The sequence below is a fragment of the Heteronotia binoei genome, chromosome 1, assembly GCF_032191835.1.
Source record: "Heteronotia binoei isolate CCM8104 ecotype False Entrance Well chromosome 1, APGP_CSIRO_Hbin_v1, whole genome shotgun sequence".
Lineage (NCBI taxonomy): Eukaryota > Metazoa > Chordata > Lepidosauria > Squamata > Gekkonidae > Heteronotia > Heteronotia binoei.
In genome coordinates this window covers 200,123,281-200,139,306 of record NC_083223.1, presented here as the reverse complement: position 1 = coordinate 200,139,306, position 16,026 = coordinate 200,123,281, and the positions used below count along the sequence as shown (strand labels likewise).

General features: G+C 44.5%; 1 protein-coding gene across 1 annotated transcript in view; it reads left to right on the top strand.

The window, feature by feature from the left end:
- Nucleotides 1-1,522: 1,522 nt before the first annotated feature.
- Nucleotides 1,523-16,026, top strand: part of LYPLAL1 (lysophospholipase like 1) — a 62,517-nt gene continuing 48,013 nt past the window's right edge. Inside the window, exons 1-2 of the mRNA XM_060246603.1 lie at nt 1,523-1,744; nt 6,751-6,850. Coding sequence (XP_060102586.1) covers nt 1,672-1,744; nt 6,751-6,850 — 173 coding nt within the window. The 5' untranslated portion in view covers nt 1,523-1,671. The remainder of the gene's footprint in view (nt 1,745-6,750; nt 6,851-16,026) is intronic.

Here is a 16,026-nt window from a genome sequence, read left to right as displayed (position 1 = left end):
GGCTGTCCCGTTTCCATCAAGTCTCCTTTTTGGTTTGCATTTTTCTTCTCTTCATTGAGGGAGACAGGGCCACTGCCTCTGAATGGTCCCGTAATGCAGAAGATAAACAACATAAAATTATTTAAATAAATGAATAAGCAGTCTCAACATAAAACATTAATATTTCTTACTTTAATACTGTTCTCTCTCAGTATAACCTACTTCAGAAGACAGTTGTTGTGAGGATAAAATGGAGGTGGAGATAAGTTGGAAGTTGCTTTGGACCCTCTGGAGAGAAACAAAAGTTTATAAATAAATAAATATATTGCTGCAGCTTACTTCATGTTAATTTATAAATTAAAATTAGGATCATATGAAACACAGAATCAAAAAGGGCTGTATACGCCAAATAAATAAGCATAACATATTAATAGTCTGTTTTCTCTTTGGTAAACACAAGGAAGAAAAATTAGAACTGATAACTGCCAGTGCCCTGTCAAAAGTTGGCCTGTTTGGCAAAATTGTCAACCCTGTGAAAAATGTTGACTTCTGACGGCTGTGCTTAGTAAATACATGGCCCTTGGGCAATCCAGAGGCTCTGATAATTTTATCTCAGTTCTGCAGACAATCTAAGCCTTAGAAGGTGCTTTATTTTGGCCAGAATCCTTGCATCTTCCTTATTTTAAGTCTTGACAAAAATAACCTAGATAGGCTGACATTTCCTATCTTTAGAAGTACCATCAGATCAGCAATAAGGGTTAAGTGTTCTAGTGAACAGCTGCAAATCTAAAGCAAGCCCCCTTTCATCTGAGTAAGGCTCAATGAATAACATGGGACTCACTTTAGAACAGATTTGGAGTGCTCTCTTCATTTTTTTTTAAACCAAAGCATCTTCCACCGTTCCTAATAAAATGCATCCCAATGTGTGAACCAACACTAGCTGACAGCCCCATCTAACTCTTCCCCAAGTTGCCAACCCAGAGAAAGTGGCATATGTAGCAAGTGGGCACTGGCTGCTGGTGGGCAGGAGGTTGATGCACTGGGTTCCAGAAGTCGCAATAGCTCTCCATCAGAACTAATCAGTCGACCTCACAATAAGTAGTGGTAAAACAGAGGAGTGGGTAATGCCTTCCCATCAGCCATAGTCATAACCCGCCCTATCATACACAATTAATTAATGTTTTCTAGAGACAGACCCAAGTTTGGCAGTTCTTACTCAAACTCAAGTAGTTCCTCGTACTCTCTATATTTAACTTTGGATTTCATTTTTTTTCACACACCCTCCTCCTCCCCTCGCAAGACAATTTCTGGCTATAAGCTCATCCGTGCCTTCTCTTTTCAATGCTGCCGCTCACTCGAGCCTGTAACATTTTAAGTAAGAATACAAAAACAGCGTTCTTAAACAAGCGTTGAGTGCAGTTTCCTCCCTGCTAACTAACGAGAATCTCTGCGCTTCGTGGATCTGAACATAATCTTTCTACGGGTCAGGCGTCCCTGCTTGCAACGCCTCGCCTATTCCTAAAATCGACCAGCAGCGCGCCGTGCTCATAACGCAACCATTTCCAAGCCCACCCACACAAAGGCGGGTCACTTTTCTGTCTTGTTACATGAGTTCCCGCCCTTTTCCTAGTGCGCCTGTGCTGTGAAGTGCAGCCGGCCGCTTTCTCTTCGCCGGAAGAAGCCGTAGCCAGGATGGCGCTGAAGAGAAGTATAGTAGCCCCCGCGGGAAGGCATTCCGCCTCAGTCATCTTTCTCCACGGCTCAGGTGGATGCCTCAGATCGCAAAGTGGGGCACAGGGGTCGCCAGTGAGGAGACATGCTTGTCCTGTAGCGAGCGGGCTTCCGTTTCAGAGAAAACTAGCTGCAGGGAGCGAGGTTTCCCCTGGGATGGTTTTTGGGATTACGAGGGTGAGGTAGGGTTGCCAAGTCCAACTCCAGAAATATCTGGGGACTTTGGGGGTGGAATCAGGAGACATTGGGGTGGAACCGGGAGCAAGGGTGTGACAAGCACAGTTGAACTCCGAAGGGAGTTCTGGGCATTACATTTAAAGGGACCATGCACCTTTAAGATGCCTTTCCTCCATTTGGAATAATGAAGGATAGGGGCACCTTTTGGGGCTCATAGAATTGGACCCCCTGGTCCAATCTTTTTGAAACTTGATTGTTGTTGTTGTTGTTTTTTTGAGGAGAGGCACTAAATGCTATGTGGAAAATTTGGTGCCTCTACCTCCAGAAACAGAGCCCCAGATATCTGTGGATCAATTCTCCATTATACTCTATGGGAATCAGTCTCCGTAGGGAATAATGGAGTGCCCAGCAGACATTGCCCCCCCCCCCCGCTTTCTGATGACCCTGAAGCTGGGGGAGGGCCTCCAAACAAGGGGATCCTCTGCCCCACCTGGGGATTGGCATCCCTAAGGCAAGGCAGTTGGGTTAGTCATCTCGCTGTACAGGGACAGAGATGAGACTACAGCTGGCCTGGAGGTTTGCCCTATCATCTCTGCTGGTGATGTGTGCTGTTGTTTCTGTTGAGGTGATTGACTTGGGGAAACAGCTTTAACTCACTTTGAAGCTTCTTCACACAGTGATGTGCTAGAGTGCTTGTCTGCACACACAAACAATATTAGTTGCTTGGAAAACATGGTTTGTCCCACAACTAGAGTTTCTGTTAATACTGCTGGTGCTGTGTTGAATATTGCTGTATGAATATGATCTGTACTTGACATCCCAAAGCATAAGTCTCCCCTTACATGCATCTGACAATTTAAGGAACTATTTTTAAAGTTTGAAAAAAATTGCGTTTTGTACACTCTCCATTGCTCTACACAAGCATGGAAGTACTCATGTAACCTCTGTAATTGTCCCGCCCGCTCCCAGTCAAAACTTGCCCCCCCTCGACCCAGCACTGCCCGGCTTCAATGTGACCCTGGGAAGAGAGCACCTTACTAGGCCCCAGGAAGCCAGTTTGATGTAGGGGTTAAGTGCGCATACTCTTATCTGGGAGAACTGGGTTTGATTCCCCACTCCTCCACTTGCACCTGCTGAGATGGCCTTGGGTCAGCCATAGCTTTCATAGAAGCTGTCCTTGAAAGGACAGTTTGAAAGGACAGCTGCTTGAAAGGACACCTTGAAAGGACAGCTGCTAGAAAAGCTCTCTCAGCCCCACCTACTTCACAGGGTGTCTGTTGGGGGTGGGGGGAAGGTAGAGGAGATTGTGACCTCTTTGAGACTTTTGAGATATAGAGTATAGGGCAGGATATACAGTATCTTCAGGAAGAGACGCTGTGGCCCCAGGACCTTCGGGTGAGACCACAGATTCGGGTGGCTTGCATTGCAGCCCTGCCACCGCCAGAGGAAACATGAGCAGTGCCATGGCAGGCAACCCCTTCCGGCCCCTGGGGTTGGGGCTCTTTAGCTTGGAGAAACGTTGACGGTGGGGTGACATGATAGAGGTTTACAAGATTATGCATGGGATGGAGAAAGTAGAGAAAAAAGTACTTTTCTCCCTTTCTCACAATACAAGAACTCATGGGCATTCAATGAAATTGCTGAGCAGTCAGGTTAAAACGGATAAAAGGAAGTACTTCTTCACCCAAAGGGTGATTAACATGTGGAATTCACTGCCACAGGAGGTGGTGACGGCTACAAGCATAGCCAGCTTTAAGAGGGGATTGGATAAAAATATAGAGCAGAGGTCCATCAGTGGCTATTAGCCACAGTGTGTATATGTGTGTATATATATATATATATATATACACACACACATACACAACATACACATATATATTGGCCACTATGTGACACAGAGTATTGGATTGGATGGGCCATTGGCTGACAGCAAAGACAAAATGGCTTGTGGCATCTGAAAGACTAACAGAGTGCAGTCTTTGCATGTTTACTTGGAAGTAAGCCACTAAAGAGTCACTTTGTGCATATAATGAAGTGGGATCTGATTCAGCTTAGAGGGAACACCAGATGGGCAGCTGTGTTGGTCTGAAGCAGTAGAACAAAGCAGGAGTCAAGAAGCACCTTAAGACCAATGTGGGGTTTTTTTTGTGGACTAAAGCTCATTTCATCAGATATAGTGTAGCAGCACTTTACCAGGCAGACATAATTTGCAATTTCTGTAGTTTTGCTTTGTAAATTAACATATATAGTGGCTGAATCCCAAGTTTTTATTATAATTGTTAACACCTCTAAGGCCTTGTTTAGCCTGGACTTTGGAAATATGGTGGTTACCCCTCTTGACGAATTGTACTTCAGCTGGTTCATGCCAGAGAATAGTTACTTTTCTCAGCAACAGTAAGGTCCTGGTGGTTTTGAGATGAGCCTAGAAAGGAAGAAATTTGTTACATCTCCCTATTGTTTAAGAACATCTAGGAATATGTTCACTTTAGAAACTAATTCTGTAGTTTCTTTACAAAGTGAATTCAGCCCTTGATTCAGTAGGCTTGTAGCCATTGACAGGCCTAAGCCCCATGAGTTTGCCAATTACCTTTTATTGCTACCTGGACTAGCAAACATCAGTACATCTTGTGGCAGTAAATTCCATAAATTAAACATGCATTGACTATCTTGGATCTGCCTCAACTCCAGCTTCCAAGTTTTATTAGAAAGAGAGGAATAAAAAAAAATATTTTATTTGAATAAACTTTCTATATTGTCTCTCATTAATAGTCCCCCCCTAAACTGAAAGACTGAGACTTCATTGGAAATGGGTTCCACCCCCTTAATTGTTTTGTTTGTCCTTTTCTGCATTTTTTCCCATTCTGTGATACTGCTGTCTTTTTTTAAGTTAGGACATACAAATTACATATTATACAACAAAGTTGGCTGGTTTCATTTCAATCCTTTTCCTAATAGTTGCTAGTGTAGAGTTTGCCTTTTTCATTGCTACCACAGTGATGATAAGTGACTAGAACCAGGGCTTTTTTTTTAGCAGAAACATACAGGAACACAGTTCTGGCTGGCTTGACAATGGGGTGTGTGGTCTGATATGTAAATGAGTTCCTACAGGACTTTTCCTACAAAAACCACCCTGTGTGAAACAATGGTGATGTCAGGGGGAGTTGCTTAATATGCAAATTAGTTCCTGCTGGGCTTTTTCTACAAGAAAAAAACCCTGGCTAGAACTACCAAAGAAGAGCCCCGTGGCACAGAGTGGTAAAGCTACAGTACTGCAGTCGGAACTCTCTGCTCACGAAAGCTAGTTTACGTAGCCGGCTCCAGGTTGACTCAGCCTTCCATCCTTCTGATGTCGGTAAAATGAGTACCCAGCTTGCTGGAGGGAAAAGTGTAGATGACTGGGGAAGGCAGTGGCAAACCACCCTGTAAAAAGTCTGCCGTAAAAACGTTGTGAAAGCAACGTCACCCCAGAGTCAAAAATGACAGGTGCTTGCACAGGGGACTACATTTACCTTTTAGAACTAACAAAAGAGACTGCACAACAGAATTGTCTCCGTGCTTAGTTTCTGAGGGTGGAGTGTAGAAGCATATGATCACAGAGGATACCTTGAGAAGACTTCACTGTCTAGGCATCTTTTCAGTGCCTTTGGGCATCTTTGGTTTTCAGACCACAAGTGTGCTGAAACTGTTGTTCTTTGGCAAGTGCTGTGCTTACAGTTATTGAAGCTATGGCACCTAAGTAGGTGAGCTAGATCAAAACCTTTTTAATGTGGTTTCAAATAACATTTTTTAAAAGTGTGAACACTTATTGGGGTTATAGCACTGTAAAGCTGTTTAAAATGTTTTTACTACCCTGGTGCAAACTCAGCTTATGTTTTTTAAGGGATAATTTTTGATGGAAATTAGAACAGTCAGAGTTGCCAGTTCCTGATGTAGTGACGGCACCTGTTGCTTAAAAGCTCCAGGGTATCTAAGACTTGCTTCACAAATGATTTCTCTGTGTCAGTGTTCCCACCCTTCTTCCCTACCTCCTGCTGCTGTGTGGATTCCTACTTGCTACAGCAGGTGAGGGAAGAGAATGGGAAAAAGGGCTGCTGCAAAATTGGGGGAAGAAGCAGCAGGAACTGTCTCCAAGCCTGAAGCTGGGAGCCCCAATCAGATAGATCAAGATGAGTAACTGTGTTTGTCTGTAGCAGTAGAAAGTGAGCAGTAACTCAATGAAAGCTCATACTCTGCCACAAATGTTAGTCTTTAAAGGGCTGCTAGACTTTTTCTTTTTTTTCTACTGCCCCTATCAGAATTACTCATGACTTATGTCAGTTCACACTTACTTAAAAAAAATGTTAATTAACAGATAGGCAAGCAGGGTAGGAACACATGCTAGGGGAGGTACATCTTGCACTTATCAGTGTGCTTTGAGTAGTTCCATTTAGGGCTTCTTATCAATTATTAAATGGCAAGTTGAAAATTCTCAAGTGTGTTGGATATAACTTTCCTTCCTTTCCTTGTTTCATTATTTTCCAATGAACTTAGACTGTGAAGAATTTTTAAAGGAGTGTTAGTTTACCATTTCATGAAATTAGTTGCATTAAAGTTACAGTGAAATCCCTAAGTCCACTGAAGCCATTGAATGGGGTAACTCTGCTTATGGTTACATTTTTAGTACTGGATCCTTCCAAACTGTTCTGCTAATGGTGGTGTTTTCCCCGGCGGTTCTTCTGGGGTTGCACAGGGCAATAAAAGTTCTGCAGGATCCAGCTCTTAATCTCTACTTGAGATATTAAATAATATTTAAAGTGTAGGCCAAGTTTCTGGCATTGTGTAAATGGACATTTGATGCAGACTTTATATTTCTGTATTACTCAGGTGATACTGGCCAAGGAATAAAAGCCTGGATTAAGCAAGTTTTGAATCAAGATTTGTCTTTCCAGCATATAAAAGTCATTTATCCAACAGCTCCTGCCAGGTATTCTGCAGTATTTTTTCATGTGAATTTTGCATTGATCTTACCTGTAATAATTACTCAGATTGTAAAGAACTATGATAAGTAGCAGTCCCAGGAAGCTTTGAGCACAGTGGGATAATGTAGAACATACTAGCCACTGCAAAACACTAGACCTGTGATTCCCAACCTGTGGGCCCCTAGGAGGCCTGGGGAGTTACAGTATGGGATCCATGAATCCATCCAGCTTGAGCAGGTTTAAACCTTCCCTGAATTGTGTCCAGGGCCAGATCTAGGGGGGGGGGCAGAGGGGGGTGCTTGCCCCGGGCACCAATGGAGGGGACACACCAAATTGGGTATGGAGTCCATTGTATGGAGACCATAAGACAGAAAGGCCCATAAGAGGGCATCATTTTTAAATTTTGCCCTCCTTCAAAAAAAACATGTAGATCCAGTCCTGATTGTGCCCCCCCCCCCCCCCGTTCTCATCTTCACCACAACCATGCCTCCCCACATGTTGGGCCAGCTGGACTTCATCCACTAGCCAGCTTGTTACAGCATGGACATTTGGGTCTGCCTGCACCAAGACACCTGCAGACAGGCATCATCAGCTCAGCCTTCAGAGGCTACCAAGGGTGTACCAGGCCAGTCTGGGCTGCTTGCCTACATGTCAGGAGAATCTCTCCTTATAAGACCCTTGGCTGGGGCATATTGGCTCCCATTGCCCACTGCCTCACATCACCCACTACGTCCCATCTCCAGTGACAGCTGGAAATGTCTGTGCATCGAACAGAGTTGCTTTAAGGAGTAAAGTATGCCTCCAGTTTTCATCCAAAAACATTGTTTAATCTATCTCCTATCTAAATTTTGGCAAATAGAACACGATCTCATTGGGTCTCATCCAGCTCTGCTTCTTGACTTATTCCCCATGAACTGCTCTCTAATTTCATTTTGCTACTGACAACTTTCATGGTATTTTTTTCCACCTATACAAAACTGTGTTGTCGCTAACAGTGTTGTTGGCATGCTGAAGTTGTATCAGCATTGTAGAATGTTGTGACAGATTGAATGTTCTCTAGTGGAGTATCAGAGAGGCCTGAGAGAGACAGCAGAACAGGGCAGAACAGCTCTAATAAGCTGAGACAGCTGGAGACTGAGTTTTGGAAGACTTCATTCTGAGGTTTGTGTGACTGCTTAAAAGTCTGAGTTCTGATAGCTGGGGAACTGCTCTTTGTTTGGTTGAGTGGGCAAAAGGTGAAACAGATTGAGAGTGATTGTTGATGATTGCTGAGGAGTGGTCTGCTCCACCCTCTTTGCATTTTAAGCTGCACTTTTCCAAAGGCGCGAGCCGAAGGGCGAGAGCTAAAGGGCTCTTCGCCTAGGGGCTCCCTAAGGACCAGGAACCCAGATCCCTTATTTCCTTGTTCTCCCTATAAGGTAAGTTGACCCTCCAGAAGGGGAGCCACTTAAACAACAGCATTTAAAGAGGACTGTATATTTTAAAATATATATATATCATGAAGGTAGAATGCCAACAGGGGGGTGGGGGCTTTCCAGTGTTTTGCATTGAGTGTCACATATATGACTATCTGCCCACAGGACAGAAGTCTTGGGTGTGTGCTCGATGCAAGGAGCTCCTGGTCCTCAGGGAACGAGTTCGTACCCTTGAGGCCGAGGTGACTGCCTTGGAGAAGCAGAGACGGTCAGTTAGGCACTTGGGGAAGACTCTCAGGGGTGTATTAGATGAGCCTCGCACTGAACGTGGCAGCCCCGTTGCTGCCAGAGAGCATGAGGGTCGAGAGGGAACAGGGCACCTTGCTGAGGATAAGGGGAATGCGCCCTCAGAAGGGACCTCTTCTTTGGCTGGTGAGCGGGTATCCTTTCGTGCCAAGGAACCATCCCTGCGCAGGGGGAGAGGGGGGGTCTTGGTAGTTGGTGATTCGATCCTTAGGCAAGTAGACAGCTGGGTGGCGAAACCGCGTACTGACCGTATGGTGACTTGCCTGCCTGGTGCGAAGGTAGCGGACATTACGCGTGTAGTAGATAGACTGATAGACAGTGCTGGGGAGGAGCCTGTGGTCGTGGTGCATGTTGGCACCAACCATGTGGGGAAATGCAGTCGTGAGGTCCCGGAGGAAAAATTTAGGCTGCTAGCAGGAGACTTAAGGCCAGGACCTCCAAGGTAGCCTTCTCAGAAGTGCTACCTGTTCCACGTGCAGGGCAGGAGAGACAGGCACAAATTAGAAGTCTCAATGTGTGGACGAGAAGATGGTATAAGGAGGAAGGGTTTAAGTTTGTTAGGCACTGGGATGCTTTCTGGAACAAGCGGGAGCTGTACAAAAGAGACGGTCTCCACTTGTCTCCAGATGGAACCAGGCTGCTGGCGCTTAAAATCAAAAAGGTGGCAGAGCAGTTTTTAAACTAAATCTTGGGGGAAAGCCGACAGGAGATGAATTGTCTCTGCTTCAGGAGGACTCGTCTCAAAGAGATGAACGGTTGGCTGCTATTTTTCTACCGGGTAACGGACCAGAGTTGTCCACTGTGATGGTGACAAACAGTATGGACTGTCTGCCAGAGTCTCGAGGCGGCAAGAGGGAGGTGGCGGGGAAATTAGCTTGCCTGGGAAATTATAGATGTTTGTATGCAAATGCTAGAAGTGTTCGAAGTGAAATTGGTGAATTGGAATGTTTAGTGTTGGGAGAAAACATAGACATTGTGGGAATTTCAGAAACTTGGTGGAATGAGGAGAATCAGTGGGACACGGTGATTCCTGGATATAAGTTATATCGGAAGGATAGGGAGGGAAGGGTTGGAGGTGGGGTGGCTCTGTATGTCAGAGAGGATATACGGTCCAGTAAGACTGAGGTCAGAGAATTAGATTCCCTTTTAGAAATGCTTTGGGTTGAAATAGAGGGCCCAAAAGGAAATTTAACTATGGGAGTTTGTTATCGCCCACCAAATCAAAAGAGAGAGGACGATTATAATATGATGGAAGGCTTAAAGATAGCGGCTAAACGTAAAAACTGTGTCGTAATAGGTGATTTTAACTACCCGCAGATTGATTGGGTCAATATGTGTTCTGGTCGAGAGAAAGAGATTGAGTTTCTTGATGCTCTCAATGACTGTGCTATGGAGCAGATGGTCTCAGAACCTACTAGGGGTGGGGCGATCCTGGATTTGGTCCTAAGTAATGCCCAAGACTTGGTGAGAGATGTAAAAGTGATTGCGCCATTTGGGAGCAGTGACCATAATGTTATTGATTTCACCGTTTGTATAAATAGGGAGTTGCCCAAAAAGACCGCCACAACCACGTTTAACTTTAAAAGGGGTAAATTCTCTGAGATGAGGAGGCATGTGAGGAGGAAACTGAAAGGAAAGGTAAATACGGTCAAAACCCTTGGGGAAGCTTGGACACTATTTAAAACTATAATCCAAGAAGCTCAGATAAAATACATACCACAAGTTAGGAAAGGCACAAACAGGTATAAGAAAAGGCCTGCATGGTTAACAAACAAAGTAATGAAAGCTGTAAAAGGTAAGAAAGACTCCTTTAAACGGTGGAAAACCAGTCCAAGTGAGATTAATGAAAGGGAACACAGGCTGTGGCAAATCAAATGCAAGGCTGTGATCAGGCAGGCAAAGAGGGACTATGAGGAGCATATTGCAAAAAACATAAAGACCAACAATAAAAATTTCTTCAAATATATTAGAAGTAGGAAACCAGCCAGGGAGGCAGTGGGGCCCTTGGATGACCATGGGGTAAAAGGATTACTGAAGGAGGATAGGGAAATGGCTGAGAAGCTGAATGCATTTTTTGCCTCCGTCTTCACTGTGGAAGAAGAGAACTTTTTGCTCACCCTGAACCACTCATGTTGGAAGGGGTGTTGAAAGACCTGAGTCAGATTGAGGTGACAAAAGAGGAGGTCCTACAACTGATAGACAAATTAAAAACTAATAATAATAAGAAGAAGATGAAGAAGATATTGGATTTATATCCCGCCCTCCACTCCGAAGAGTCTCAGAGCGGCTCACAATCTCCTTTACCTTCCTCCCCCACAACAAACACCCTGTGAGGTGGGTGGGGCTGGAGAGGGCTCTCACAGCTGCTGCCCTTTCAAGGACAACCTCTGCCAGAGCTATGGCTGACCCAAGGCCATTCCAGCAGGTGTAAGTGGAGGAGTGGGGAATCAAACCCGGTTCTCCCAGATAAGAGTCTGCACACTTAACCACTACACCAAACTGGCACTACACCAAATAAGTAACCAGGTGCGGATGGCATACATCCGAGAGTTTTGAAAGAACTCAAAGTTGAACTTGTGGATCTTCTAACAAAAATCTGTAATCTTTCATTGAAATCTGCCTCCGTTCCTGAGGACTGGAAGGTAGCAAATGTCACCCCCATCTTTAAAAAGGGTTCCAGAGGAGATCCAGGAAATTATAGGGCAGTCAGTCTGACTTCAATACCGGGGAAGTTGGTAGAAACCATTATCAAGGACAGAATGAGTAGGCACATTGATGAACACGAGTTATTGAGGAAAACTCAGCATGGGTTCTGTAGGGGAAGATCATGCCTCACTAACCTGCTACATTTCTTTGAGGGGGTGAACAAACATGTGGACAAAGGAGACCCGATAGATGTTGTTTACCTTGACTTCCAGAAAGCTTTTGATAAAGTTCCTCATCAAAGGCTCCTTAGAAAGCTTGAGAGTCATGGAGTAAAAGGACAGGTCCTCTTGTGGATCAAAAACTGGCTGAGTAATAGGAAGCAGAGAGTGAGTATAAATGGGCAGTCTTCGCAGTGGAGGACGGTAAGCAGTGGGGTGCCGCAGGGCTCAGTACTGGGTCCCCCATGCTCTTTAACTTGTTCATAAATGATTTAGAGTTGAGAGTGAGCAGTGAAGTGGCCAAGTTTGCGGATGACACAAAATTGTTCAGGGTGGTGAGAACCAGAGAGGATTGTGAGGAACTCCAAAGGGATCTGTTGAGGCTGGGTGCGTGGGCGTCAACGTGGCAGATGCGGTTCAATGTGGCCAAGTGCAAAGTAATGCACATTGGGGCCAAGAATCCCAGCTACAAATACAAGTTGATGGGATGTGAACTGGCAGAGACTGACCACGAGAAAGATCTTGGGGTCGTGGTAGATAATTCACTGAAAATGTCAAGACAGTGTGCGTTTGCAATAAAAAAGGCCAACGCCATGCTGGGAATTATTAGGAAAGGAATTGAAAACAAATCAGCCAGTATCATAATGCCCCTGTATAAATCGATGGTGCGGTCTCATTTGGAGTACTGTGTGCAGTTCTGGTCGCCGCACCTCAAAAAGGATATTATAGCATTGGAGAAAGTCCAGAAAAGGGCAACTAGAATGATTAAAGGGCTGGAACACTTTCCCTATGAAGAAAGGTTGAAACGCTTAGGGCTCTTTAGCTTGGAGAAACGTCGACTGCGGGGTGACATGATAGAGGTTTGCAAGATAATGCATGGGATGGAGAAAGTAGAGAAAGAAATACTTTTCTCCCTTTCTCACAATACAAGAACTCGTGGGCATTCGATGAAATTGCTGAGCAGACAGGTTAAAACGGATAAAAGGAAGTACTTCTTCACCCAAAGGGTGATTAACATGTGGAATTCACTGCCACAGGAGGTGGTGGCGGCCACAAGCATATCCACCTTCAAGAGGAGGTTAGATAAAAATATGGAGCAGAGGTCCATCAGTGGCTATTAGCCACAGTGTGTGTGTGTGTGTGTGTGTGTCTCTCTATATATATATATATTTGGCTGCTGTGTGACACAGAATGTTGGACTGGATGGGCCATTGGCCTGATCTAACATGGCTTCTCTTATGTTCTTATGTTCTTATTAATTTCAGCCTCTTAGCTCTGGTTTGGGCTGGGAGCCTGACAGCATCTATATTGGTATATTAAAAACCTTTTTGCACCAATGCCAGTTTCCTGATCTCTTGGGTGGGGTTAAGTGATGAGGAGCACACTAAGCCAAAGCCACTTCTGCTTTACATGGAACTGTGAGTGAACTGACATGTATTCAGAATGTATAGCAGTAGTGCTTACTTATTAACACCTAGCATTGTTACCCAGATGGCCAACATGTTTATGACCCCTGACATTTGGAGCATCCCTCTGATGTGTTTAACAGCACAAACACACATGTATCTGAATAAAATTAAATTAGAGGACACTTCCTTTTGTATACCAAGGTCCAGAATATGCTAGTAGAAATTCACTATGGGAATGGGGAGGTTCCTAGAAATAAAGCAGGTGGAAAATAGACTGAAAGTTTAAACCTTTATTTAGAAAAATAGATGAAGAAAAGCAGGAGGCGCTTAGAGAGCTCACACATATTCACACACATACATACACACAGCAAACTTTAAACCCTAGACAACCTAACACCTAAGAATAAAAACACTCAATAAAGGGGACAAAAAAACCCCATACAAGTCTGCCTGATGCAGTGAGCAGGTCCTGAGGATCTGTGGTGGAAGGAGAAGAAAGAAGCAGGGCAGAGATTAAGGCCTTCTCTGAGGATCCTATGTTCAAGCTACACAGGGGTAGTAGTGAGGAAGCTCAGGAGAAGTGCTTCTGCAAAGTTCTTGGTTTGAGGGTTATACTGTAAAAAAGTTGGAAGGTGAGCGGTTAGTGAGCTGCAAAGTTGGGACTAGTTTGGAGCAAAAGGTTTGAATTCTTACTGGCCAATTTGATTCTAATTGCCAGGTGGGAAAGTTAGAGACACAAAAGTGACACGTCAAAGGGGGTGGCGAGTGAATGGAGTTCATTGGTCACTGGCTGGTCAAGAGGGTGGGCAAAGCTGGTTGTGAATTGACAATATCCTGAAGAAACAACAGGCTTAAGAGAGGAATGATTGCCAACAGGATCTTTTGTGCATTAATGGTGAAATGATTAGCAATGATATCATCTGCATTCCAACTACCTCCCAGGTAGACCTTTTCAGGCTACTTCCCTTTTGTCTTGCTGGGAAGTGGTTTCAGGATGAATGGAATTTTCCTAGATCCCTGTCTTAATTTTATTAAAATATGGGGGCTCCCGTATGGATATCTGTATGCTCCGATATCAGCATTCTGCTTTTAGTGGTAGTACTTCTATGTGATCCCCATTTCTTGAACAATGATGATTGCTAGAGCAAAGTGTGTGTTTTCCTGGATCCAGATTGCACACCCAAGATGCTAGATGTCTTGCCCTTCTCTTGGACAGTTTTTAGCAGTTTTGTCTGGGGCTGACTGCTGGCCCTGCCCAGTGCTGGGTGTAGCTTCAGTTGTGTAAGCTTCTTTTTACCAGAGACAGACCAAACTCATCTGGGCTTTGAGAAGAGCCAGGGCATAGAGCTGCTGGAGGGGTGAGTGTTTTTATTTGGCCTTTCCTTAACTGCTGAGGAGATTTAGCTGAGGTTACTGTGTGAGAGTACAGTGTTTGAAGGTGTGTGGGTGTGTATAGCCTGTTTGAGTAAGTGTGATTTCTGTTTGTTTCTGTTGGCTGGGTGTAATTGATGGTAGCTTTTAGCAGTTCTCCTGGGGCTGACTGCTGACCCCATCTTCTGCTGGGTGGGGCTTCAATTGTTAGGCACCTCCTTACCATAGATGTCAGCCTTTGCCACAGGCTCACTGGCTGTTGTCCTGGGGCTCTTAGCCTTGAGGCTTTTTAGGAAGGTGAGAAGGTCTTCACAAGTAGTTTTGAGAGGCAGTTTGGCAGTGGCATTGTCAGGGAAATACAAGATAAACTGAACTAACTTTGAAATGAATTGCAGCAGCATGACTGGTGAGGAAGCTGACGCAGTGGCATGCAGAGTCTGTGGCATGTTTGTATTCTTACCTGAGGTTAATGGCAATTACTGGAGAAGATACAGAGGCTTGAGACATGCTTGTCCACACTCCAGCTTATAAGCAATGTTCCCTCTAAGTTGCAGAGTCTTGTGAGCAAAAGTTCTACTTTGTGAGCTAGTGGCATTAAAGTTGTGAGCTGCTGCATAAATTAGTATGCTTTGGGGTCATCCTTCCTGAGCTAAGACAAAAATGTGTGAGCTGGAGGCTAAAAATCTGTGAGCTATCTCATGCTAACTCAGCTTAGAGGGAACACTGCTTAAAGGGAAGGTGAAGTTTTCATGAACAGAGTACATTAAGTGCTCTTGAGAATGCAACAGGAGGAGGAGGGAAAGGTATCTCAGCAAATGGAGGAGCACCCAACACAAGATGCGGATGCATGGAAGAATGTAACCACAGAAGTAGGACAATCAGGAGACAGAGGACTTGGATGAGACACTCCTAAGAGTTTACAAAGTTCTCAAAGATTACAAAGTTCTCAGAGAGGACACAGTGATCATCGGAGATTTCAATTACCCAGATATCTGTTGGCAGTCCAACTCTGCTAAAAATGAATAGTTGGGGGGAAAATCCTGACTTATCTTGCTGACAACTTCATTTGTTAGAACTGAAAAGGAGGATCTCCCCCCCCCTGCTCTTTCACTCCTCCCTCCCTCACTCCCAAGAAGTGTGCTTGCACTCAAAGACTTATACCTGGAATAAAATTGTGTTGGTCACTGGACACTCTCTCCCTCCCTCTCCTTCCTTCTCCCTCACTTCCTCCCCAAAGGAGGGGAGAATCACTAAACCAATTGAGGAAAAGGAAACTTAGCTTTCTGTTTCTCATCTGTGAAGCAGAAAGCAGGAGAGGGGAGAGGTGGGTAAAAGCGAGCTGCAAAGCAGGAAGCAGATGAGAGCTAGTTGCTTGCAGGGAGGAGTTCTGCAGGGGCCAGTTCAAGTTCTTTGGGCTGTATTTTTTACACTCTCTGTGCTAGAGCTTTCGTTTCCATTGACTGAGAGAACCCTGTTGATTTGTGACATTTTTGTAATATTAGTCTATGTTATCAATTACAAGTAGACCCTGGTAGAGATTATGGGGTCTTCTATTACTCTACCACTATTCCTAGCAAGTCCAGCACCCTACATCAGATCCCAAGAGAGACCCTGCAGCCCCCTAGGTTTGTACTTTCAGCTGTTTCTGCCTTAAAATAATCTAAATTCCTCAACTACATAGGTCTCCCCGAAAGTCAATTTGTTATTTAATGAATTCATTTATACACTATATTTTTCCCCAATAGGGATGACTTGCATCATTATCTTCTCCATTTTATCCTCACAATAATCCTGTGAGGTAGGTTAGGATGAGGGA